General features: G+C 45.3%; 2 protein-coding genes across 2 annotated transcripts in view; both read right to left on the reverse strand.

Annotated features, from left to right (window-relative positions):
* The window catches only part of NUDCD3 (NudC domain containing 3), a 68,129-nt gene extending 54,412 nt beyond the window's left edge, over nucleotides 1–13,717 (reverse strand). The window contains exons 1-2 of the mRNA XM_079955205.1: nucleotides 13,336–13,717; nucleotides 6,194–6,510 (exon numbers count right to left, since the gene is read on the reverse strand). Of these exons, the coding sequence (XP_079811331.1) occupies nucleotides 6,194–6,510; nucleotides 13,336–13,533 (515 nt within the window). The 5' untranslated portion in view covers nucleotides 13,534–13,717. The remainder of the gene's footprint in view (nucleotides 1–6,193; nucleotides 6,511–13,335) is intronic.
* A 3,828-nt stretch (nucleotides 13,718–17,545) lies between these two features.
* Nucleotides 17,546–26,068, reverse strand: LOC307203906 (melanin-concentrating hormone receptor 1-like). Its single transcript, XM_079955160.1, has 5 exons — nucleotides 26,004–26,068; nucleotides 22,162–22,247; nucleotides 20,959–21,751; nucleotides 19,502–20,044; nucleotides 17,546–17,871 (listed from the first exon to the last, which is right to left on the reverse strand). Exons 3-5 carry the CDS (start codon nucleotides 21,417–21,419, stop codon nucleotides 17,652–17,654), a joined length of 1,224 nt encoding a protein of 407 aa, XP_079811286.1. The 5' UTR covers nucleotides 21,420–21,751; nucleotides 22,162–22,247; nucleotides 26,004–26,068; the 3' UTR covers nucleotides 17,546–17,651.
* Nucleotides 26,069–26,973: the final 905 nt, after the last annotated feature.

Genomic DNA, 26,973 nt, shown 5'->3' on the forward strand with positions numbered 1-26,973 from the left:
GATATGGCACACACATTTACCACCACTTCTGTGCTTCTAAGTTCTAGAAAAACATACAAAGAGATAAGGACGTTTCAGGAGATAAGAATGACCATCCTGCACAGGGGCTGTGCACATTTGTGTAAGGTGTTAACAAAGGTCCAAATGCTTTTAGCCAACTGCTCTTGTACTCTACCTGTATATTTGATTTGGCCTGGAAAGACATTCTATCTCAATTACTGAAAGTGGCAGTAATTAAGGCATTTCAATTAACAAACTAATTCAGTTTTCACTGAACGCATATTTTATCGTGCTTGAACTTGATTTGTACAGAAAGGGCTAGAAAGTACGTGGGGATTGTTTTGGTTAAATGTTAGAAAAATGAGAGAAATTTGGGCCTTCAGCCCAGGAGCTACCACCACTCATACACATATATATAGTAGAATCATAGAATTGTGGAGTTCTATACAAGGGTCATCTAGTCCAACTCCCTGCAGTGCAGGAATAAATGATGCACCTCCACATATTACTGCTTCCTCAAACACATTACTACTTGCTATTTTCTTTCTATCATCTAAACATACCCCACATTTGAAGAAAACACCATATTCCTGAAACTACAAGAGCAAGTATACTGACTTTTTGTACAAAATAAGAAGCAGAGATATAAGCACACCTCATCTACATACCAGATGAAGACTAATAATGTTCATCTTATTCACAGTTTGCAAGATGGTATATTAGAGAGATGTTTCAATTTCTAGGTGATGAGACTTGGGAAAACTGTGTTGTCTTCATGTAAAGAGAGTTTGAAATACTATTGCAGAATTTCAATTTCCATCCATTTGTTGCTAGAAATGAACACCATAGCACCAAAGTTGGATGGCACATCTCTGCACACAATTCTTGAACTTTTCAGGAGCAAAAACCCGCCCGGACCTAGCCACTGTGATCCATGCGACGGTCACCTCCAGACTGGATTATTGTAACTCGCTCTACGTGGGGCTGCCCTTGAGACTGACCCAGAAACTCCAGCGGGTGCAGAATGCCGCGGCGAGACTCCTTATGGGGTCTTCGCTGCGAGATCACATTCATCCTGTACTATACCAGCTGCACTGGCTCCCGGTGGAGTACAGGATCAGGTTTAAGGTGCTGGTTTTAACCTTTAAAGCCCTATACAGCCTAGGACCCTCGTACCTACGGGACCGCCTCTCCTGGTATGCCCCACAGAGAAACCTACGGTCTGCAAATAATAACATCCTCAAGGTCCCAGGCCTCAGAGAGGTTAGGCTGGCCTCAACTAGAGCCAGGGCCTTCTCGGCTGCGGCTCCAATCTGGTGGAACGCTCTGTCACAAGAGACTAGGGCCCTGCGGGACCTGACATCCTTCCGCAGGGCCTGCAAGACAGAGTTGTTCCACCAGGCCTTTGGTCAGGGCGCAGCCTGACTCCCTCCTCTGGCAACCTGCACAGAATCTTGCTTAATCAGTTGCCATTAATTTGATTTTAATTGATTTTTATAATGAAATATTTTTAGAATGTGCGATTATTTGATTGATTGTTTGATTGTTTGATTGTTGTTAGCCGCCCTGAGCCCGGCTTCGGCTGGGGAGGGCGGGATATAAATAAAATTTATTATTATTATTATTATTATTATATTAGCTAAACAAGAGGAAGACATAATTCACCAAAAGCTGTATGTTTAGGGAGTCTTCTGGTATTGGTGTAGTGATTCATTAATATAACCCTACCAAATACTAGACCTGTACAATGTATCAAACCCAGGACTGGTATGAGGGCCAGAGCTTGATGGCTGCTTCACCTGGTAGTATACTGCAGGTGAAACCACCGCTGCTGAGTCTCTCTACCATCAGCACCAAGTGTGTGAGGGACAAACAAGCTCAGAAACAGCGGCAGTTTCACCTGCAATATACCACTGGGTAAAGCAGCCATTAAACTCTGGCCCTTCTACCACTGAGGGAGGAACAAGCTACATCGCCCCCACCTCTCCCCCAGCTTGCATGAGCCGGAGTTGGGGAGGTGGCTCCTTTACACTTCTGTGTTCAGGGCTCCTGCTCTGCAGCTGAGTGAGCTGTGTTCAGGGGCACACAGCTGCCTGGGAGACTTCTGGGCTCACTCAGCTGCAGAGCAGGAGCCTTCCTGAACCCCAGCTGAGCAGTGCAAACAAGCTGCCCCAAAGGCTCTGGGGTCCCTGCCCCAAAGGCTCTGGGGTGAAAGCGCCTCAGCTCCCGTAGTGAGAGCTGCAGCAGTTTCACCCAACAAATCGCAGGCTGGGGGCATTGCAGCTCATTTCAACATTGTAGTGTATCACCAGATCATGATGTTTGGGCTGGCTAAAGGCAGATGAAAGGGTCAGCACTGCTACCCAAATGAGCAGCCATGATTCATATAGGACATTTCACACCTTCAAAAAGCCTGCTCCACACATACAGTCTCAGTAACTCTTACAAAGCCCTATAAGGTAGGTTGATCATATTTCAAACAGAACAGTGGTTTTCCCAAGATGAAGCCAATGGCCAAGGCAAGATCTGGAGACCAGCTCTTAGCTCACACTCGTCATCACTATGTTAAACACTGCTTTTCTTCCAGAGTAAAAATGCTCCATCCTCTCATACATCAACACTAGAAAATAGTGCCCAACAGGATCTTTTCCCCATGTAGGATGCTAAACCCATTCCAACACTCCACAGGCAATTGTGAAACCATCTTGTTCAGTGTTTGAGATGCAGATTGGTGGTTTCTGGCTTTTGGCAAGCTGCCTTTCCAAACCAACAGGAAGTGCAATGTCCACAATGGATGTCAGGATTCTAAGAGATTCCCATGACAGTAAAGCTTCCCCCATCCTGCAGCCATACCATCAAACTAATAAAAAGGTAAAGGTAAAGGGACCCCTGACCATTAGGTCCAGTCGTGACCGACTCTGGGGTTGTGGTACTCATCTTGCTTTACTGGCCGAGGGAGCCGGCGTACAGCTTCCGGGTCATGTGGCCGGCATGACTAAGCTGCTTCTGGCAAACCAGAGCAGCGCACGGAAACGCCGTTTCAAACAGAAACTCAGTATCAAATATTTCACCTTGCCTTCCTAAGTGACTAGACTACCAACAAAGGACTTACATGGCAGTACACAAAAGCTTTTACGTTATCAGTACCTTGAGAAATACACTCACCAGCTGTGTCACATTCTGCTGCTAACACATGCAGCTTGGGATGTCCGTAAAAAAATGCATTTAAAAAATTTCATTTCCAATATACTTTTGTCTGTATTACACATACAAAGCTCCCTAACACGTCACAAAAGAATTCATCCAAAGCTAATGAGTGTCTACCTCACAAAATTAAACATAATTTGTCTTAATTCCACTCTGAAGTACTATTTCCAAGGTGATTAGTTTTTAAACATTGAAAGCATCTTCCCAGACCCATCTTTATATTAGCAAAAACTCAGATAAACATAATGTAAGTGACAGGAACTAGGCATGGGTGTTAAGAGACGAGTGGAGATATTTAAGAATCAGCAACACAAACTTTAAGTTATCTCTGGAAAAGCTAGAAATTCTATTGAAAAATAAACAAAATAAATGTTCATCTTTTAGGTTTCACCTACAATGAAGAGCAGCAAGAAGAGCAAGAAAATGCACATATCAAGCACATACAGTTCCCCAATACAGTGGAGCCTCGCAAGATGAAATTAATCCGTTCCGAGAGTCTCTTCGTCTTGCGGTTTTTTCGTCTTGCGAAGCACGGCTATTAGCGGATTAGCGCTATTAGTGGTTTAGCGGCTTAGCGGCTATTAGCGGCTTAGAAAAAGGGGGGGGAGGGAAAAAACTCGCAAGAACTCGCAAGACGTTTCGTCTTGCGAAGCAAGCCCATAGGGAAATTCGTCTTGCGAAGCACCTCAAAAGACAGAAAACTCTTTCGTCTAGCGAATTTTTCGTCTTGTGAGGCATTCGTCTTGCGGGGCACCACTGTATTTGCAAATTAGGCAAGGTTTCTCCCTAAAGCCACCACAGGCCAGTATACCGTATTTTTCGCCCTATAAGACGCACTTTTCCAGCTCCAAAAATGAAGGGGAAACGTGTGTGCGTCTTATGGGGCGAATGCAGGCTCCTTGGCTTCAGCGATAGCAACGCGAAGCCTCCGAAGCCTGCGCTCCAGAGGCTTCGCGTTGCTTCTGCTGAAGCCAGGAGAGTCTGCTCTTTGAGGCTGGCGGTGGGGAAAGCAGCACTTCCTCCATCGCCAGCCCCAGAGGATGGGGGGCAGTGGGAAGGCGAACGAAGCCTTCCTGCTACTCTCCAACCCGGCTTGGAGGCTGGCGGTGGGGAAAGCAGCGCTTCCCCCATCGCCAGCCCCAGAGGATGGGGGGCAGCAGGAAGGCGCACGAAGCCTTCCTGCTACTCTCCAACCCGGCTTGGAGGCTGGCGGTGGGGGAAAGCAGGCTTTTCCCCAAGGAGGGAGAAGGGACGGACTGGCGGAGTCCGTCCCTTCTCCCTCCTGTGGGCTTTTGCGGGAGATGGGGGAATTCCCCCACCTCCCGCAAAAGCAGGCAAAAGCCGGGCGCTCTTTAAAGGGGCTGCGAGGCTTTGTTGGCTTTTCTAGGAGGTGGGGAAATTCCCCCACCTCACAGAAAAGCCGGCAAGAGCCGCGCAGCCTTTAAAGAGCGCGCAGCTCTTGGGGGCTTTTCCCCAAGGAGGGAGAAGGGACTGACTGGCCGTTTCAGTCCCTTCTCCCTCCTGGTCGAAAAGCCCGCAGGAGTCACGCCCGGCTCCTGTGGGCTTTTGCGCAAAAGCAGGAAGAAGGTCTTGGAGTAGCGCACAGGCTGCGTGCAGCCTGTCCGCTGCTCCCAGAGCTGCGGGGGGGGGGAATCATATTTTTTTCCTTGATTTCCCCCCCTGAAAACTAGGTGCATCCTATGGGCCGGTGCGTCCTATAGGGCGAAAAATACGGTACTTGTTGTGGTGATATAACTAGTTTGGCAAGTGTACATCAAATAAATTCCATAGAGTATTCTCACCAAGATTTACATACTGGGTTGCAGCCTCTCGTTTAAGCCTAGTCTACACATACAAGAGAACAGGCCACACCACTTTAAACTCCCAGTGAAAAATCTTTTAGATGTTTACTCATACAGAAAAAAACCTGCCTTGATAAAAGAAATCTAATACATCAAGGAGGGAGATTCCAGCACAGCCCTTTGTCAGCTCTGCTGGTTTTCTACCTATACAGTAGTGTGTTTGATGTGGGAGAGCACGAATCTTGCACCTACATTCAGAAGTGAGAAAGGGCCATAGGTCAATAGTAGAGAACATGTTTTCCTTGCAGATGGTCTCAAGATCAATCTTGGCTTCTCCATTTTTTAAAAGTACCAGGTACCAGGTGATGGGAAAGAACTCCACCTGAGGCACTGAAGAACTTCTGCAACTCAGGAGTGGAGTGATGTCATATATTCCACCACCTCCGCTGTTTACCATCGCATTCTGTTGCACAGACAATGCTCCTGTTTCTTCCAAGCAATAGGCTGCCAGGCCCATGGCTGATGCCACCATGCGAGAAACAGCCACATGAAGGCTTAACTGTTAGCACATTTCTGTATATATCCAAAAGGCTGCTGCATAGATTCATCCACTGAAATAGCACTGGGGGCCCTTGCTCACAAATAAACATGTTTCCCTAGTGGCCCTTGAAGGAAAGTTTTGTTTCTGCATATCACCCTAGAATGTTCAGTTCACCATGAGATCATTAAAACATTGCATTCTGACTTGTTCTTAGTCTGACCTGTTCTTAGTGATTGGTTGACCACATTTACGGATGAATGCTGTATATTAATCACTAGTAATAGTTTAACAAGGAGGTTTTCACGCCTGTCCAATTCTGTGTTCCCTTTCCCAGCCTTTGGTCTATTGGTGATTAATGCCTATAGGTAACCTTTGCTTTGTACTTGTGTTAACCAATCAGCAACGAGCACATATGTAGCAATGCTGTAATATTCAATAAAAGAGACTCCTCGAGACATGCTCGAGGGATGCCTCCCAGATAACACCACTACTCGTCTGTCATTTATTTCAACCCAACAGGCCCTCTTAAGAAAAATGAACCCGTCCCAAGCCTACAGGCTAAGCCATATTATAGATACATTGTCAGTTCATTTCTCTTCAGCAAAATGTTCGACGAGGTCAAAGCACCATAGCGGTCACTCACCTGGGCAGCTCTGCTGGCTGGCTTTCTAAAGGGGCAGCAACAGCCTCCGGTGGCTCCACGGCTGCATTGGCGGCTTGTGCATCTACTTTCTCCTCCACTGCCACGGGCTCCTGTGACTCTGTAGCCTTTCCACCCTCCGATACAGAGTCATCACCCACTGCTGCACTGATCTCAACTTCCTCAGCTACAGCTGGCACCACCTTCGCTCTCTCTCCTGCAGCTGCTATGTCCTCCTCTCTTTTCTTCACTTTTTCCTGAAGTTCTTGCTGTCTTCTGTCATCATCTTGGCGGGCCAGGTGTTCAAAGTTTTTGAAAGCCTGAAAGTGATACAGCAAACAAAGCAACAGCCCAACCATTAACCTATAGATAACAATAAGAGAACGGATGGAAAGGGTGGTTTGTTTTTTTTCAGAGGAGTGACAGAACTGCTCCTGCAGAGAAGGCCTTTGACAATATTTCTTGGAAATTTATGAAGGGAAATTTAAAAGAAATGGGAGTGGGACGGGGTTTTGAGAATGGGATTGATGCAATATATTCAGAACAAAAAGCTAAATTGATAGTTAACAATGTGGTTACAGAAGAGTTTAAAATTGAAAAAGGAACACGACAAGGTTGCCCCATTTCCCCTCTGCTATTTATTTCGGTTCTGGAGGTGCTCTTGAACATGATCAGAGGGGACCGGTTGGTGGAAGGAATCCAGGTCGGAGCGAAACAATACAAACTTAAAGCTTTTGCAGATGACCTAGTTTTGACTCTGCAGGAGCCAGAATCTAGTACAAAAAGAGTGTTACAATTGATTCAAGACTTTGGTCGGGTGGCGGGATTTAAATTAAACAAACAGAAAACTAAGGTGCTGGGAAAAAATTTGACAGATACAGAGTCGGAACGGTTTCAGAGAGAGACAGAACTAACTGTGGTTAAAAAAGTAAAGTACCTAGGGGTAAACATAACAGCAAAAAATCTGAGTCTTTTTAAGGATAACTATGAAAAATGTTGGTCTGAAATTAAAAGAGACTTAGACAGTTGGACAAAATTGAAACTTTCTTTGTTAGGCCGAATTGCTGCTATTAAGATGAATGTATTGCCAAAAATGTTTTTGTTTCAAACACTACAGATTGTGGACAAGACGGAGTGCTTCCGGAAGTGGCAGAGAGACATCTCTAAGTTTGTCTGGCAGGGCAAAAAGCCCAGAATTAAGTTTAAGATATTAACTGACGCGAAAGAAAGAGGGGGCTTTGCCCTGCCAGACCTAAAGTTGTACTATGAGGCCGCAGCTTTCTGCTGGCTAAAAGACTGGCTACTTCTCGAGGACACTGACGTTCTGGATCTGGAAGGTTTTAACAATGCTTTTGGATGGCATGCATACTTATGGTATGACAAGGTTAAGATCAATAAGGCCTTTAAGAATCATATTGTCAGAAAAGCAGTGTTTAATGTCTGGACAAAATATAAAGACTTATTGGAAAATAAAACTCCAAGGTGGCTTTCACCGCTGGAAGCTAAGGCCCGAAAAAAACCCAATATGGAGGCCAAATGGCCAAAATATTGGGAAATACTAGAAAAAGATGGAGACAATTGGAAATTGCAGAGTCAGGAGAAAATGAAGGATAAAGTGCGAGACTGGCTATACTACGCTCAGATTAAAGAAGTCTTTAAAAATGACAAAAAGTTAGGGTTCCAGGTGGAGAAATCGAAACTGGAAACAGAACTGTTAGAACCTAAGACCAAGGTACTTTCAAGAATGTATAACTTGCTGTTAAAATGGAACACACAAGATGAAATGGTTAAATCGGCTATGATAAAGTGGGCACAGGATATTGGGTATAACATTATGTTTGAGGACTGGGAAAGGTTGTGGACCACTGGGTTGAACTTCACTGCATGTAATGCTTTGAAGGAAAATGTAATGAAAATGATATATAGATGGTACATGACCCCAGTTAAACTTGCCAAAATATACCATTTGTCTGATAATAAATGCTGGAAATGTAAAGGAAATGAAGGAACATTCTTTCACCTCTGGTGGACGTGCCCTAGAGTGAAGGCCTTCTGGGAAATGATATATAATGAGTTGAAGAAGGTATTTAAGTATACTTTCCCTAAGAAACCAGAGGCCTTCCTCCTGGGTATTGTCGGCCAGAGGGTGATAAAGAAGGACAGAACTTTTTTCCTGTATGCAACAACGGCAGCAAGGATACTCATCGCTAAGCATTGGAAAACTCAAGATCTACCCACACTGGAGGAATGGCAGATGCAACTGATAGACTATATGGAATTGGCTGAGATGACCGGCAGAATTCGAGACCTGGGAGAGGAGAGGGTTGAAGAAGACTGGAAGAAATTTAGGATTTATTTACAAAAACACTGTAATTTGGTTGAATGTTAAGAAGGATGCCAGATCATAAACAATTGAGCACCATTAAACTAGATGTAATCTGGATGATAAACGAGATTGAGGAAAATATAAATTTTTTTGGAGAATTATTAGATTAAATTAAATGAATGAGATTTAAGAATGTAAACAAGTTGATAAATTGCTGGAAAATTTTTTACAATGATGCAAGTGGGAGCGGGAGGCGTGAGGGAGTCCAAAGAAGCTTTGAAAATATGTTATGATACATGTTATATTGTTTATTATTTTTTGCATTTTTGTATTTAAAAAATCTTAATAAATATTTATATATATATATAAAAAAAGAACTGCTCCTTGAAACAGACTGCTTCGTGGATGACCTACAGAAACAAAGCCATTTATATTTCTAACAAAACAAGTGCTGAAGCTTTGGAAGGACAATCAGCCCATGGTATTATCACTGAAGAATGGGAAATTATGCAGAAAGAAGAACTATACTAAACATAAACTCCTAGTGAGATGCTGTAAGGCAGTGGTGGGGGACTGGACACAGTCAGCAGGCCAGATCATCATCATCATCATCAATTTTTATGTATACCCCGTCCTCTCTGCCCAGGGCTGGGATCAGGGCGGCTAACACCAAATATGAATTACAATAAAACGTAATAGAAAAAGAAAAAAGCCTCACCCTTCATTGGCACTCACCTGGCACCACAGTGATGGCAGGTGACCTTTCTTTGAGCCCACACTTTTCTTTGGAGTCCCCAACAACCTTGTCAAGCACTCTGTAAGGGCCCTGAAAGCCTTGCTGAGGGCCTTGCAAAGCACTATATTGTGAAAAGCCTTAAAATATTGACCAACCAGCTATTTGTCAGGTCTTCTGAAGCCCCTTGCAAAGCTCTCCACAAGACCCAACAGATGATACTTGGGTCTTGCAGAACCCTTTGCAGGTTTATCAACAGTGCTTGAAAAGCCCCTTTCTGCTTGCTACCTACCCCACACATTACCTCAGGCATAGGGGAGGTGGGCATAGCTTGGCCAAAATGGCCTTGCAGACCAAATAAGAAGGCCTGGTGGGGACCAATTAGGCCCGTGGACTAAAGGTTTTCTGCCCCTGCTGTAGGGTTTCCACAAAAACTCAGGGCCAGAGATAAAAAATACAAGTAGTATCTTTAAAATGCCACAACAGTATTTGTTGTGTGTGTTTGGTGTAACAGACCCGTTTAGCTACCCCTACAAAATTTAAACGTAATGACACGTAACTGCAACATCTTTTCTCATAGCCTTGTACACAACCATCTGCCTCATCACTATACAGTGGTACCTCGCAAGACGAATGCCTCGTAAGACGAAACACTCGCAAAACGAAAGAGTTTTTCGTTTTTTGAGTTGCTTCACAAGACGGATTTCCCTATGGGCTTGCTTCGCAAGACGAAAACGTCTTGCAAGTTTGTTTCCTTTGTCTTGCAAGTTTGTTTCCTTTTTCTTAAAACTGTGCATTCACTTCGAGGAGCAACTCATAGCACGCGGTGTGGTAGCCTTTTTTGAGGTTTTTGAAGACTTTGGTGATTTTTTGAAGCTTTTCCAAAGTCCGTGTTTCGCAAGACGAAAAAATCGCAAGACGAAAAAACTCGCGGAACGAATTAATTTCGTCTTGCTAGGCACCACTGTAGACAACAAGGAGTTAACTGAGTCCTCTTAAGTGAGCAGGTTACAGGAAAAAGGATATAGCACTCTAGCTGCCCACCTCATTTCTAAGCTGGGCAAAGTCCTTCATAAAGAAGATAAAATGCAGATTTTAAGAGAATAACAAGGGCCATCTAAACTGCCACAGGGATGAGGGTGAGGAAGAATAAATATGCAGCACTCCACTTGTAGCAGGCTCATCTTCCTCTCTAATTGCCATGCGTTAACTCCCACCCCTATCCGAACGAGACACTGAACAAAAACATCTCCACCCGTCTCATAGCCACACGCACACAGGGTCAGTTATTTCACAAACACACTTGGATCTAAGTGTTTAATCTATTCATGCTTCTGATGCCCAGTTTTTATGAAGCAGCTGACAAAAATAATTCAATAGCCATTCTAGAACAGTCAACTGTTCCAAGAATAGACTGGAGAGGTCAGGCTGAAGTGGATATCAATCTGCAGGCCAGACTTCTGTCTGAGACATTAACAAATGCGTGTAAAAAAGATACATGGGTAAGATGTGGGCAAAACCATAGTCCAGTATCAAACTGCAACCTGTAGTGTGCAGTAAAAAAGCCAAAGCCTGCTGCATTTTCACCAGATTTGCTACAAGAAAACCTGGGAATCTAGGAAGAACAACAAGCCTGGAAAACAGCTAGATGACAGCAGTAATGAGATCTTAAGGAAGGGTCAATGCAGGAAAAACAGCTAATTAATGCTAGACTTCTGTCCCACTATTTGCCACTGGGATCTTTCCCTCTCTTTTAAAAGTAAAGGGGTGGGTGGGTGGGTGTGACAAGAGAGAGACATGAAATTAAGAAAGCACCATTTCAATTTAGGATTAGGTACAAAAGAAAACTTTATTTAATCATACTCCTAACAAGGAAGTAAAAGAAGCCCTAACACAGCTTTTATTTCTAGTTATCAAAAATAAAGCTCTTCTGGTGAGAAATTTAAAAAACTTCAGAACGAACTCTTCTCTAGTTTGGTTACAGAACTCTCTGGAGGTCTAATGCTAAGAAGATAAGCATTTCTAAAAATCAAAGGTGATTTTCAATGTTAGTCATACCTGGAACAGACCCAATGAAGTCAATGGGCTTAAGGAATTTATTGGTACTGTACATTAACTTTAAATAATAATAATTTGCTCAAATGCATTGTTATTACCTTAACTAAAATATATTCAACTTTAATAATTGATTCTTTTTTACAAAACAGTCTCTTATTTCACAAAAAATGGTTGGACTTTTGCCAAAGACACCTCTTAATTCAAGTCATGTATATAAAGCCATTGTATATCCACCATCCAATAAATCACAAAGGAGGGAGATTCTTAATTATATTTTGGAATCACTAAGATATTGCAAGAGAATGTTGGGTTTCATTGTTTCACTGATTTAGCCCCTTAAGAATGTGGGATATCCTATATTTATACCAATATACACTGTGAGAAGGGAGAAGAGCACCCATACTCCTCAAAAAAAAGTACAGCTGGTGCAATTTACAATTATTTTTAGTCTTATTTATGTTTATGGAGATGACAGAGAAAGTCACTTTACATTTTTGGCACATTATAAATTTAATTAATTAAGGCTGCAACCTTATACCCACTTATATGGGAGTAGGCATGTAAAAGGTTGCACTTAACTCTACACTTAAGACAGTGGATAAAGAGCAAGAATTTTGCATCCAGGGAACCAAGCACCCAACTGCCAAAGGTGGGTGAGCAAGGTAAGCTAAAAGAGAATTTAAAAAACCACAATCTAATTCTTATCAATCTAATAAAGACTGGGTTTGGAATGTGAATGGACTGGAGTGACATTGCCATCATAGGGCAATGTGTCAGAAAGGAAATTAATTCTGTTTTGTTTTATGTAAGCCATCATGGGAATTGTACCAGGTGAAGAGGGAAAATAGAACTGAAACAGACATATATCTGCCACCAAGGATTATACTTTATGCATGAAAGTGGGCTCTAGCCCAAAAGAACATAGCAGTGTAATTCTGAGTTTTGTCTGTGGCACCTTAGAGACTGTTTGTTGAGTTTGCTGTGACAAACTGACGCAGCTACTCCTGCGGAATGCAGTGTAGTTGTTAATGTTGGGCTAGGACTGAGAAGGCTCCTGATTCGAAACTCAACTCAGGCATGAAGCTCACTTTGAGCCAGTCTCTCTGTGTCTCTTATCTCTCTCTCTGTCTCTCTCTCTCACACACACACACCCTTCTCTTAGGCTGTGCCTAATATATCCCCATTGGGATGCTGCAATTATTAAAACGAGGGTGGGAAAAGATAACCCTAAATTCATTGAAGCCGGGGGGGGGGGCATCTCACAGAGCAACAAATATTTGTATAAACAACAGATCGACTACTGCAGAGCTTTAAAAATGGTCTCATTTGTTATTCTTTATTAGGCCTCATACTCACTTGTCTCCAAGCAACTTTGGACGCATTGTGTTGTTGTTTTGAAAGGCAAACCTACCTTGTAACTGTTCAAGAAACACCCTATAATTCCTTAACCATATACGGGCAGAAAACAATCTGCTCCGATAGAATCCACCACAAGAAACTCCATAGCATAAGGCTTCGTGGACTAAAGCTTCCCTTCCGCCTACAAAAGCCACGGAAATAAACAACTATCTGACTTTTAGAAGACATCTGAAGGCAGCCCTGTTTAGGGAAGTTTTTAATGTTTGGTGTTTTATCAAGATTTTAATACCCCAGCCAGATGGGCGGGGTATAAATATATATATATCTATATATATCTATATCTCTCTCTCTCTCTCTCTATATATATATACATATATATATACATACATATATATATATATATACATATATATATATATATATATATATATATATAATTATTATTATTATTATTATTATTATTCCAAAATAAATATTTATGGAGTCTTCAGAGGTGCCCTGCTGGGACCGTGCTGCTTTTTTTTTTGTTTTGTTTTGCTGACAGAGAGAGTTAAACCTCCCGGAAATGGCTACCTAAATAAGGATTCGTATGAAACAAAAACAAATAACTCTTGATTTTGAGTGAAGGGCAAGGAAGCGGGGCGAGGAGCCCCAGCCTCTCGGACTCACCCGAAGCGCCATGCACTTGGCCACCCCCGGAGGGAAGCCGAGCCGGTCGGCCGGCTGCACCAGGAGCCGGTAGAAGTCGGTCTTTCGGTACAAGAAGCCGAAGAGGATGTTCAGGAACTCCTGGACGTTCCCCACATGCTGCAAGATGCCCAGCAGCGCCTGGTCGTACATGTCCGTCATAGCGGCTGCCCGCTCCATGGAAGCCAGCCGAGGCGGGAGGCGAGGCCTGGTCGAAAGACGCCGGAGGACACGGCGAGGCCGAACGGGCGAGCGACCAGCCTCCCGCTCCAAGCAACGAGCGCCTGGGAACTCCGACTGGAGAGTCCGCCGCTGTCACGGCAACCCTCACTCGGTGGGGCAACCCGGTGACGTGATGGCAGCGGGCACTTCCGGTCCGGCGCGGAAATGGGTCCGTCCCCGAACAGCTTCCCGGCGCGGCGGAGCCGGAAGGTTCCGCTTCGGCATTTGAAACGGGCGAGCGTCTTCGACGGCTTTGGGGAGGAATTTACTACATCCCTCCGCGTGGTGGAAGCAACTTTATTGGGCTCTGCCCATTTACCTGGGAGTAAGCCCCGTGGGGTGGCTTGCTTCTGAGCAGACGTGTGAGGTTGAATTATTGTTGTTTCTTTTTAAAAAATAAATATTTTTTTTATTATTGTTTTGACAAAGTAGTAATCATAAATGAGAATAAAAACGTGCACCCCTCCCTCGAGACCATTGCATTGTAACTATCCCGCCTCCCAAAATTTCATCGCCTCTTGCGATGGTTTGACCCCCTTTTCTTTTTAACAGTAGAAATTATGCAAACACGTTCCAGATCTCCTCAAAATAATTTCTCCTGCATATTTCCCATTTGCCTGGGAGTAAGCCCCGCTGGGTGGCTTGCTGCTGAGCAGACGTGTCAGGTTGCATTATTGTTGTTTCTTTTTTTAAAAAAAAGTTTTATTTATTTTTATTTTGACAAAGTAATAAAAAATAAATAAATAAGAATAAAAACGTGTACCCCACCCCCGAGACCATTGCATTGTAACTATCCAACCTCCAAAAATTTCAACACCTCTTGCGATGGTTTGACCCCTTTCCATTTTAACAGTACAAATTCTACAAATAATAATAATAATAATAATAATAATAATAATAATAATAATAATAATAATTTATTTATACCCCACCCATCTAGCTGGGCCTCCCCAGCCACTCTGGGCGGCTTCCATGGAAACCAAAAATACAGTAAAATATCACACGTTAAAAACTTCCCTGAACAGGGCTGCCTTAAGATGTCTTCTGAATGTCAGGTAGTTTTTTTTGTCTTTGACATCTGCTGGAAGGGCGTTCCACAGGGCGGGCGCCACTACCGAGAAGGCCCTCTGCCTGGTTCCCTGTAGCTTTGCTTCTCGCAATGAGGGAACCGCCAGAAGGCCCTTGGCACTGGACCTCAGCGTCCGGACAGAATGATGGGGGTGGAGACGCTCCTTCAGGTATACTGGACCGAGGCTATCTCCTCAAAATCATTTCTCCTGCATATTCCCCATCTTACCTTAATAACACATTAATTTATCATGAAAAGCTATATCCCACACCTCTTTATACCATTCTTCCATTTTATATTCACCTTGCCCCTTCCACTTCCTAGCTATAATAACTGGCGCAGCTGTCAATAAATTTGTGAGCCATTCCTTCCTAGAATGTTTATCTTCCACCCCATCGTAAATTGGTATAATGCTACCTCTGGACTTTCAATCAGCTTTAACTCAGTGATTTCTGTTATCTCCTTAAACACCCTTCGCCAAAAAAATTGTACATATTTACACCCCCACCACATGTGAACATAAGTCCCAGTTTCCTGTTTCTAACGTTATTATCATCATTATCATTATCATTGATGGCTTGCATTCAAACCATTTCCAGCACCGTTTGGAATACATGACTGTTCTTTCCCCCTGAGGTGGTATAATAGACCTGCAATAGTTTTTTTAATACCCCCACACTTTTTTAAAAATCACCTGCAAATAGAAAACTTGCATATTCTAACTGCCTTCTAGCAGACATTTTACCTGTTGGGCTAATTTCCTCTTTGCAGAGTGGGTCTCCCCCCCCTTTATGGGAGCATTAAAAAACGACATCATCCACCTGTAGTCTGAAGTGTTAGAGCCCATACTACCTTCTTAGCATTCTGTTATCATCAAAATTATCACATTAACCCTACTGTGTAGAAATCCCTTGCAGACAACTGCAGTGCCTGGAGACAAAGATGCCTTTCCCAACACAAAAGCAGGACCAGCACTCTTCCTGCATACTGCCTCTGACAACATTGCCATTGGAGCTAGTACCCTTATTGTCCATGAAGTTGTCTAATCCTCGTTTGAAGTCATCCAAGTTGGTGGACATTACAACTTCTTCTGAGACTGAAATCCACAGTGTAATTATGTGCTATGTAAGGAATTACTTTCTTTCCTCTGTGCCAGTGGCGTAGCGTGGGGGGTGCAGGGGGGCCCGGGCGCACCGGGCGCAACATCTGGGAGTTAGGGTTAGGGGGTGCAAATCCACGGGTTAGGGGGTGCAAATTACTTGCCTTGCCCCGGGTGCTGACAACCCACGCTACGCCACTGCTCTGTGCTATATCTTCAGAGTGGATATGTACAGTGGTACCTCAGGTTACATACGCTTCAGGTTACATATGCTTCAGGTTACACACTCCGCTAACCCAGAAATATTACCTCGGGTTAAGAACTTTGCTTCAGGGTGAGAACAGAAATCGTGCTCCGGCGGCGCAGCAGCAGCAGGAGGAGGCCCCATTAGCTAAAGTGGTGCTTCAGGTTAAGAACAGTTTCAGGTTAAGTACGGACCTCCGGAACGAATTAAGTAATTAACCCGAGGTACCACTGTATATGATTACTGCCTAAAGCAGCCACAAGCTGCAGCTCTGATTTTAACGAACATCAAAACTAGGGGAGGATTTTTAACTCTTTGTCCCTGGATTACTTTTTCAATCTAACCCTCCAACACCTCCCCGCAAGCTGCTATTAACCCTGTAGCGGGAAAAATACAGTTGTGTGTATTCCTTACCAAAGGAGACTGAGGCTGGATCTACACTGATCTGGAAAACGCTGTTAAAAAACAACCCAACACTTTAAGAAAAATATTCCTCCCAATGACTCAGAGTAGATCCGTTGCAATTAATCAGCCTAAGTTAGTAACGCCCATTAATTGCAAAAGGCCTGCTCTGTGTATGGCTTGAATAAAGCCCCTTATCTGTTTCCCATTTTGTTTGCAAATTGCGAACCTTTTTGCAAACCTAGCATGAGTGAATGAGAAAGCATTTCAGATAGCACATCCTCATTTCATACTCTGACCACATGAGAACTACTAAGGTAACAGAAGGAATTGTGATAGGATAAACTTGATTTTAGCATCAGGTTGGTTGAACATAGCCAACTAACAGGTAAGATTGATAAATAAGCACTTTTAAGTGCTCTGGTCTAATATGCCCATCGCATAGAAGTTCCATCAACTTGATAGATTTCTCTTTTGTTCAAGGGAACACCCTGGCAAGAGCAGTCAATAGATTAGAGGACGGATATCACGACAAATGATATTTACAGGACGATTAATTTGTTCTTGTAGACTGAAACAGAACAGGCGCATTGACTTCCAGACAAAGTGAATTATTGTTTAATTTAATCCGCTCAATGTCCCTTGTCTTATTAGTCGTCACTAACAGTTTTTCCACTTGCTGCCATGGTCTTACAACAGCCTTCCGGAACCATATGATATGGATGCAATGCAGCTGCAAACTGCTAGCTTGAGAGGTAAACATGATGGGAATGTTGGGACTGTTCCGTGGGAATCAGAGGGGCAGTCTATTCACAGTACGAAGCACCGGAATTAGCTCAGAGTGTAATATGAGCTCTTCCGTTTGTTCCTATCCAGGAAGTGTTTGTCACTACACTGCTGGAGTTTGAAGAGAGCAGTCATGTTTGTGTAACGCTGCAAAGACAGAAATAAAAGCATGTAAATACGTTTCTATCTCTTTCCCCTGCCCAGGGGAGGCAGGAAAGAGGGGTGTGTTCTTCTCACGTTGAGAAGAATCGCCAATCGAGACCTTGCCTGCGCCTGCTGGGGAATGCAGCCAGGGAGGTCAACAGGGAATCAAGCCGGGTGCCCTAGGATTGTTGCCAGTTCCTCTGATAAAAGGCTTGATATCCCAACAGTCTTCCAGTCTGTATCTCTCCCACATCACCACCTTAATCCTCTTCCAGAACTTCAGGGTGTGCCAATGTTTCAAGCTGAGATCTAAACCAAATCAAAGCGGGTCCTCAAAACCTAATAGGTTCCTCATGTCCACTGACAACTACACTGAATCTGGTGGTCTCAGTTACAGAGCACAAAGGCATCTCTATTGTAAATGGAGGGTAGGCGATGCATGGAGACGCAGCATGGCTTGCTTCTGGACTGTACATCGTAGCTGTCATTTCTGGTATAGATAAGGAATGGCTTTCTCGCATTGCCCTCCACTTGGTAAACAATCTGCAATACCTGTAAAGAAAAAGAGATAATCTCTCAAGCATTATCTATTTAATAAGTGATATGCGTAATGCAATCCTGTGTGTTTTGACTCAGGAGAATGTTCTGCTGTGTTCAATGGCCCTTATACCCAGGTCACTCTCCACAGCAGGAGTGTGGAACATTTTCCAACCTGAGGGCCACATTCCCTGCTGGGCAATTTCCCAAGGGCCATAAGCCAATGGGAGATAGGGCAAAGGCAAGAATGGGCAGAGCAACAAAATGGCTGCAAAGCCTCAAGGACCGCCCCTTTCCATATGAACCTACCTAGACACTGAGAGGCTCTGAGGCTCGTCCTTGTGTACCTCCTCTCCACAAGAGGTCCGGAGGGTGTCAACACAAGAACGGGCCTTTTCTGCAGTGGCCCCCCATTTGTGGAATGCTCTCCCCAGGGAGGTTTGGCTGGCGTCTTCATTATACACCTTCAGGCGCCAGGCAAAAACATTCCTCTTCAGCCCGGCCTTTAGCTGACTAACATCCGATGAGCTTTAAAATGTGTTGTGGTAGGGGGAATTATTGGTTTGTTTTGTTCTTATTTTTATGATGTGTTTTGGGGTTTTTTAATTGTAATTTTATGCCGTGAACTACCTTGAGATCTACAGGTATATGGCGGTATACAAATTATTACTACTATGACAATGGTGATGATATCTTACCTTGGGCTCGTTTCCATTCATACAGCCCCCCTCTTTATCCTCCTTCCCCACAAGCCAAGAAGCAGTGTCAGAGTTCAAGGATACATTCCAGTCCAGGCAAAAGCACTCCAGGGGAGAGCGAAGCAGGACTTGGGAGGGATGTGCCAAGTGGAGAGGGGGAGTGGCCTGTAGAGAGTCCTGAAGGCTGCACTGAAATTCCCCCTCCCTGTTTCACCCTTAAAATAAAGCTTGCAGCATCCTTCTGTTAGAAGAATTTTAAGGTCTCAAATATATATTCATTAATGCACACATCTCTAAATATATAAACCATGTGTCTGAAATAGTACAGGAGTGCAATCCTGAAGCCATTTTGACTCTCCCGGTGACCTCAAATACTCCCTGCTGGAAGGGAGGCAAATGGGGAAAGCCTCCCCGTTGTCTTTTCTCTTACAAATCCTGTCTTAAAGGTGTATTTGTGTATGCATAGGGTGAGCCTGAGACCCGGATTCAGGAACTAAAGTATTAACGATCATGAAAGAATTGCCAGGCTGTCCAGGTAATGCAATCAGAGACCCTTATCAGGTATCCTGGCATGATTTCTGCTGTAGACCACCTCCTATGATGTATGTATGACGATTTTGGGGTGGTCTTTGGCTAAGGTGGTTGGGCAATGTCAAAAGTCCTTAAAGGTTCCTGCACACTTCTGTTCAGGGTCTCTCTCTCCTTGGAAGGAGGGAAGGGAACTCTTTTGCAACAGAAAAATAAATATCTGCCTTTCTTTCCACTGGATCCTGCCTCCATCCATTCTTCTGTGACCGATCATGGACTTAGGATACTCGGAGACCCATGGGGAGTTGGGCAGCAAAAGCTAAACCCCAATTTTTACATCACCTCTCACAATAGGAAGTCACCTTCTACTGAATTAGCCCTTTCCCTCCACCACATCCCCTCCTGTTCCTCGTCCCCACCTGGACTGGGCCATCCTCTCGCGGAAGAACTCGGTGCAGAAAATGACAAGGATGGGGCTGACACAGCTGTGGGCGTAGCTGAGGCAAATAGTAGCCTGGTACAGGTAGAAAAAGGTGGCAGAGGGTGTGGCATTGAGGTTGACCAACTGCAGCACGTGGTACGGAGTCCAGCAGACAAAAAAGGCAGCCATGATTGTGAGGGCCATGCGGGTCACCTTCCGGCTGCGGGCAGATGGCTTCCTATGCACCCGGTGCATGGCACGGAAGAGGTGCTGCAGAGTCAATGAATACAGTACAGTGATCACCAGCAAGGGGAGCAGGAAAGCCAGCAATGACTGGTACAGGGTATACCAGTATACAGTGTGGGGACTTGGTAAGTCAAGGAGGCAGATCTCCGTCTTGTTGTCCCAGTGCACCCGGGCATAGAGCATCGCAGGCGTGGCCAGAATCAAGCTCCCAGCCCACACACCAGCGTTGATCAGAGTTGTGCACCGCAGGGTCCGTTTCTGGCCGATGGTGGACGAGTACACAACTGCCACGTACCTGGAAAAAGAAATGAACTGGCGTCAGGGATACAGGAGACACAGGGCGGCACATTCCACAAAGACGAGGAGTATGTCCAAATATCCACAATAAACGTGCACAGTGACCATGGTAACTCATTGCTAGTGATTATTGCGGGAGGGATGCGCTGTGTAAAATGGTTGCTGGGACTGCCATTTGCAATGGAAGAATCGGATGAGAAATAGAGCAGCTGTCCTTTTTTCTGCAAATATAACAGAAGGGAAGACAAACCTTCCCCGCTGACATTAAGACTATCCCATCGATGCTAACTTAAACCTATAGCTTAATATGCACAAATAAATGAGATTGACAGTAATAAGCCATGTGTTCAAATGTAGAAAGGGCAGCGAGGACTTCACACTACTGGATAGTGGGTGGTAAGTGTTTTGTCCCTGCAGGATCCATCTGTTAGCCTTTACACCACAGGGATATAATTTAAGAGGGCAAGAACGTCCGCAAATATCAAGGATTTCTCCAAATGACAGTTAATACGAGCAATAATTTATTCCGCTTTACTGCCTGTGCCATAACTTTCCCATAAATCAGGCCCATGGCACTCCAGCTGCAAAGGGGCCAGTGTCACTGAACGACCTTCCAGGATTTCAGGCAAACATATTTACCATCTCCTACTGCGGTCTTTGCCAACCTGGTGCTTTCCAGATGTTTTGGACCACAACTCCCATCAGCCCCAGCCAACAACTATGCTGGCTGGGGTTGATGGGAGCTGTAGTCCAAAATATCTGGAAAGCACCATATTGTTGAAGTTCAGTCCTTCTCACTGGAAATGCCAGCAACTGAACCTGGGACTTTCAGCTTCCAAAGCAAGCGATCCTTCTGAGTCACTTCTGAATTAGCATACCATGTTCATCCCACTCTTCTACCTTGGCTCCTACCTGTCTACACACAGCAGAGTGACAATGCCCACGCTACTGAACTGGTTGTTGAGGTCGATGGTGGTCGCAGCCCAACAGAGAAAGTCTCCAAAAACCCAGCCTTGCTCCTGCAGAAGTTGGTGGATGACAAATGGCATACCAAGCAAGAAGAGCAAGTCAGCTATCGCCAGGTTCAAAATGTAGATGTCGGACACTACCTTCTGCTTGCAGCCCAGAATGACCGAAATCACCATCCCATTGGCCAGAACACCGGAAGCACAGATAAGGGCATAAATGGTGGGCAGCACAAAGCGGACAGCTGGCCCCGGGAAGCTGCTGCCAGCTGCCAGCGTGTGCTCACCACAGCCTGGTTCTAGCTCACAATCCCTTTGAGAATGGTTTAGTATCCATGGATTAAGAAGACCAGGAGATATGTTGAGGCCAGGAGAGAAGTCGCGGACTCTGTCCAGCAAAAGTGCCATGATGGGCCCTGGGCAAGGGATGGAGCTGTCCTAGTGAGCCAAGGAAAATCCAACATGGCCATTCAAAGGAGCAGAAGGCCTCTGTGCCAGAGATGAACGCCAACTCTGTGTCTCAAAGCCCAAACTGAAACAATGCCAATTGCCTCCTTTCTCAGTAAAAGCTCTGTGGTTTGATGCCGGTGTGTACAGGGATAAACCTTGAAAGACTGTTGTTCATCTTTTGGCAGGAGACTCAGCAGCTCGGCTCCATTGTACATGGTTCTTCTTGTCTTGTCTCAGGTGCCATCTAGAGCACTCTAAAGAGGGAATGTTCCAGTTGCCTCTTGGACATCCTGGAAGACAAATCAAGGACTTAGGAACATAGGAAGTTGCCATATACCAATGATTCATTTACACTGATGGGCAGCAGATCTCCAGGATTTCAGTTGGAATATTCCCATCCCTTCCTGGAGAAGTCAGGGACTGAACAGAACTGATGCTCTACCACCGAGCTATGTATGTCCTTCCCACTTACATTAAAAGAACAGCCAGCTACCAAAGTCAACAGCCATAAACTGTCCATTCATTGGGGTAATGAAAAGCACGTAACATGGGGAAATCCAGCCAGACGGGCGTGGTATAAATAATAAATTATTGTTGATTTGGTGGTGGTGGTAGGATATATTACCACATGATTCCACAGATTCAGCTAACAAAATTTTATGGTTCCTTAGTGCAATCAAGAATGGAAAATCTGTCTTACCCTCCAGATGTCAGTGAACCACAGGTCCCATAATCCATGAACATGTTCCATTTTGGCTGGGGCTGATGGGAACTGGACTTCAACATCTGGAACATAAGAAGAACCCTGCTGTATCAGGCTAAAGGTCCATTTAGTCCAGCATCCTGTCCTCCCAGTGGCCAACCAGTTGCCAATGGGAAGCTCAGAAGCAGGACCTGAGCATAACAGTATTCTCCCCGCTTGCAAATCTCAGTAACCAGCATTTGTAAGATTTTGACCAGCTTCAGCCCATCTGAAGCTGATACAGCCTCGTCTTATCTTGAGCCCAAGCAGAGCGTCGTCACACAGCAGAAGGATAAGCAGTATGTGCTACATTCTTAATTTTATTTACACCCTATGCTGAGAGAATACAAACATGCATCTTGCTTCTGTGAGAGCAGAGAAGCAACTCCTCTCAGAAACAAAGAACACCGAGAGAACAGTGAAAAACAGGAAACCAGTGAATGTCACATCCAGTCTCCCATTCCCGTGGGAATCCAACAGTAACTCTGACTGTGGAATGCAAAACAATGTCTTGTGACTGCAGTTGCTGCTCAGTGATGGAAATAGAAACCAACAGCATTCAGAGGTATACTGACTTCAACAGTGGAGTTAAGGCATAAACATAATAGCCAGTAGCCACTGCTGGCTTTTGTCACCAAACTCTGCTCTAGATAAAGGAGTGTTCCATGCACCCCAATATCCGAACAGTGAGAGACTTCAAGGGTGCCAGCAATTATCTTGTGTTAAGTTTCCCTTGGAATGAAAGTCACAGGAGACTGTGGTGCCTTTTTGATATATGGTTTTATTTACACACACACAATGTGAGCATAAGATGGAAGGGCTCAGAGCATCAGATCTTGCTGCCCCACTAGGTTTTCAGGAATCCGCCACCAAAAACCATAGCTTTGGTTTCAGCACAGAGTGCAAGGCCACCCTCTGTATCTTTCCTGCTTTAGGTGAGATTACACCACACAGGCCCTTGTCTATTGATCTCCAACCCCTAGGATGACCTGGTATCCAACCACATAGGTGGAGAAGGCTTATCCCCTCCTTCTAAAAGAACATCACTCACTAGTTATTTATTTCTATGACAACATATCTATTCTTGACCAACTATTTAGACATGTAAATAGGATGCTTAAGAGGCTGCTGGCTAGGACCATTAGCTTAACAAACAGACTGGTTTGTCCACTCAGTAGTTGCTTCTACTACAGGCTCCTTTCTTACAGGTATAACCACAGGTCTGGGGACCCAAAGACATCATCCTCACACACACAATCCTGTAACTGGAGATTTCTTGCCTGATTTTGTGCCCTGGGCTCAGTGGGCAGCAGAGAGTCTCCCCTTGGCTAGGGTTACAACTAAAACAGGGTTAGGGAGCCCTCCTTCAACCTCAAATCTACATTACCCCATCCCCAAAAAGTCTTGACAGTGGGGGAAATCACCTGCACGTTCTTGGAACTGGGTGTGACCAGTTGCGAAGACTGACCCTGACTCCATTTGGAGCAATGATTCAGCAGAGGAAACACAGCCCGGAATAACTAAGGAGATAGTACAAGAATACTTGGCTAGTTTAGATGTATTCAAGTCTCCAGGGCCAGATGAACTGCATCCAAGAGTATTAAAAGAACTGGCAGATGTGATCTCAGAACCACTGGCAGTCATCTTTGAGAATTCCTGGAGAACAGGCGAAGTCCCGGCAGACTGGAGGAGGGCAAATGTTGTCCCTATTTTCAAAAAGGGGGAAAGAGAGGACCCAAATAATTACTGCTCAGTCAGTCTGACATCAATACCAGGGAAGATTCTGGAGCAGATCATTAAGCAAACAGTCTGTGAGCACCTAGAAAGGAATGCTGTGATCACCAATAGTCAGCATGGATTTCTGAAAAATAAGTCATGTCAGACTAACCTGATCTCGTTTTTTGACAGAATTACAAGCCTGGTAGATGAAGGGAACGCAGTGGATGTAGCCTACCTTGATTTCAGCAAGGCATTTGACAAGGTGCCCCATGATATTCTTGTAAAGAAGCTGGTAAAATGCGGTCTTGACTATGCTACCACTCAGTGGATTTGTAACTGGCTGACTGACCGAACCCAAAGGGTGCTCATCAATGGTTCCTCTTCATCCTGGAGAAGAGTGACTAGCGGGGTGCCACAGGGTTCTGTCTTGGGCCCAGTCTTATTCAACATCTTTATCAACGACTTGGATGATGGACTCAAGGGCATCCTGATCAAATTTGCAGATGACACCAAACTGGGAGGGGTGGCTAACACCCCAGAAGACAGGATCACACTTCAAAACGACCTTGACAGATTAGAGAACTGGGCCAAAACAAACAAGATGAATTTTAACAGGGAGAAATGTAAAGTATTGCACTTGGGCAAAAAAAATGAGAGGCACAAATACAAGATGGGTGACACCTGGCTTGAGAGCAGTATATGTGAAAAGGATCTAGGAGTCTTGGTTGACCACAAACTTGACATGAGCCAACAGTGTGACACGGCAGCTAAAAAAGCCAATGCAATTCTGGGCTGCATCAATAGGAGTATAGCATCTAGATCAAGGGAAGTAATAGTGCCATTGTATTCTGGTCTGGTCAGACCTCACCTGGAGTACTGTGTCCAGTTCTGGGCACCACAGTTCAAGAAGGACACTGACAAACTGGAACGTGTCCAGAGGAGGGCAACCAAAATGGTCCAAGGCCTGGAAACGATGCCTTATGAGGAACGGCTAAGGGAGCTGGGCATGTTTAGCCTGGAGAAGAGGAGGTTAAGGGGTGATATGATAGCCATGTTCAAATATATAAAAGGATGTCACATAGAGGAGGGAGAAAGGTTGTTTTCTGCTGCTCCAGAGAAGCGGACATGGAGCAATGGTTCCAAACTACAAGAAAGAAGATTCCACCTAAACATTAGGAAGAACTTCCTGACAGTAAGAGCTGTTCGACAGTGGAATTTGCTGCCAAGGAGTGTGGTGGAGTCTCCTTCTTTGGAGGTTTTTAAGCAGAGGCTTGACAACCATATGTCAGGAGTGCTCTGATGGTGTTTCCTGCTTGGCGGGGGGGTTGGACTCGATGGCCCTTGTGGTCTCTTCCAATTCTATGATTCTATGATTCCACCGCTGCTCCCACTTCAGCTACTGATCCTGAGGTTAAAAGGCCACTTCTTCCATGTCCTCTGCCTGATGGGTTTGGATACATAACACAAACCCGGGGGGGTCTCTCTCATACACCTCAAAAGATGCTACCTCAGTTTCCAGCAGGGGTGTCAACTTGAATAAAATATTTGGGACGGGGGCAGGTAAGCATCACCCACCCATAATCAATCACATGACACGGTGCATGCACATCATTTGAATGGCAATGCCCATCAACTTTGGGATGGGGGGGCTGGACCCCTCAAATATTTTAGGGGGGGGGTCCAAGACCCCTCGTCCCCAGCCGTTGGCTCCTACGGTCCCCACTAGCACAAATGACAATTGGAATGAATTATTCGTGTTATTGAAGCACTCACACGTTCATCTTCATGGGATGGAGGAGGGGAGAGGCAGAAACGCTCACACCCCACCCCACTAAAGAAAAAGCCGAGGCGCGGGTGTCCCGATGCGGGGAGGGGGCGCGGCGGCCAGCTGCCCGTTTACAGCTCTACCTCCTCCCTCTTCGCTCCCGAATCTTGCCTAAGCGGCGTCACTCCGCTTTCCTTTCGAGCGAGATGGTTCCAGTCCAGCTTGTCCCGGGAGCAGAGGAAGAAACCCTACACGCCTCCGCCCCTCTCCCTTGTGCCTCGTGCGTTTACCCTTCCGCCAAGATCTCCGCGTGTACCTCCTCCTCCTGCTGCTGCTGACGCGTGTTCGTGTGGATGCGCGCGGCGCGCCTCTCTCCGAAGCCGCCCATCAGTGGAGCCTTTCGCTCGCGCCTTTCTCTGCGTTCTGCAAGAGTTTGCAGGCGAAGATACGAGCGGAGGAAGGACCGTGTGGGTTTCTGTTCCACCCTGCGTCAGAGACGCCTTCACCGCCTCGCCCTGCATTTCTACCCGCCCCTCGCTCTCCCATGCCTATTCCCCTCCCGTTAAAAAAAAGAGGAGGGGGGAGAAAGAAAAAGGAGACATGGATTCTCATTGGGCTGAAACTTCTCTCTTCTGATCTGAAGCTCTGCATATATGGAGGGATGGTGGTGTGAGATGAAAGCACTCTGCACATGCTCAGGGCATGCATTTTTCCAAACAAGTGCCAATGACATTTCCTGCCAGCTTTTACTCCAAGGAGCTCAGCTCAGGGCCAGGATACATGCCGGCCACTTTGTCTGTCCCCCATACTGCCCCTATCAGTCCATCCCCCTCCCCTTTAACTAGAGTCTTGGTCTGCCACCAAGAAAATCCTTAATAAGAAACAACAAAACATCCAGGAGCCTGGTTGGGAGGGCAGTGAATGGCAGCCAGCATAGCTGGGCTGCTGAGGACTCCTTCCCTTGGCCAGGACCCAGCCTAGCTGACTGCAGGTGCCAGGATGGCCGAGCCACAGGGGGTGGGGGTCTTCTCTGCAAGAAGAGGGCCGTTTAGAGCTGTCCAGATGCTTGTGGAACAAACAAGCCAGCTTCCCCTCTCCCATCAGCGCCGTCAGACACTTGCACAGTATGGCTGGAGCACCGCAGAGACAAAAGTGCAAATTGGAAGCCCCAGCAGCTGCAGAGAGGGTACGTGGGCTGAGTCATCCGTTCATCCTGCGCCTTGCTGGCATCGCAGTAGGAAGGGGGCGTCAGAAACGTTTGACAGTTCAGCCCCTGCCTGTGTGGG

This window comes from Podarcis cretensis (assembly GCF_951804945.1).
Source record: "Podarcis cretensis genome assembly, chromosome: 15".
NCBI lineage: Eukaryota > Metazoa > Chordata > Lepidosauria > Squamata > Lacertidae > Podarcis > Podarcis cretensis.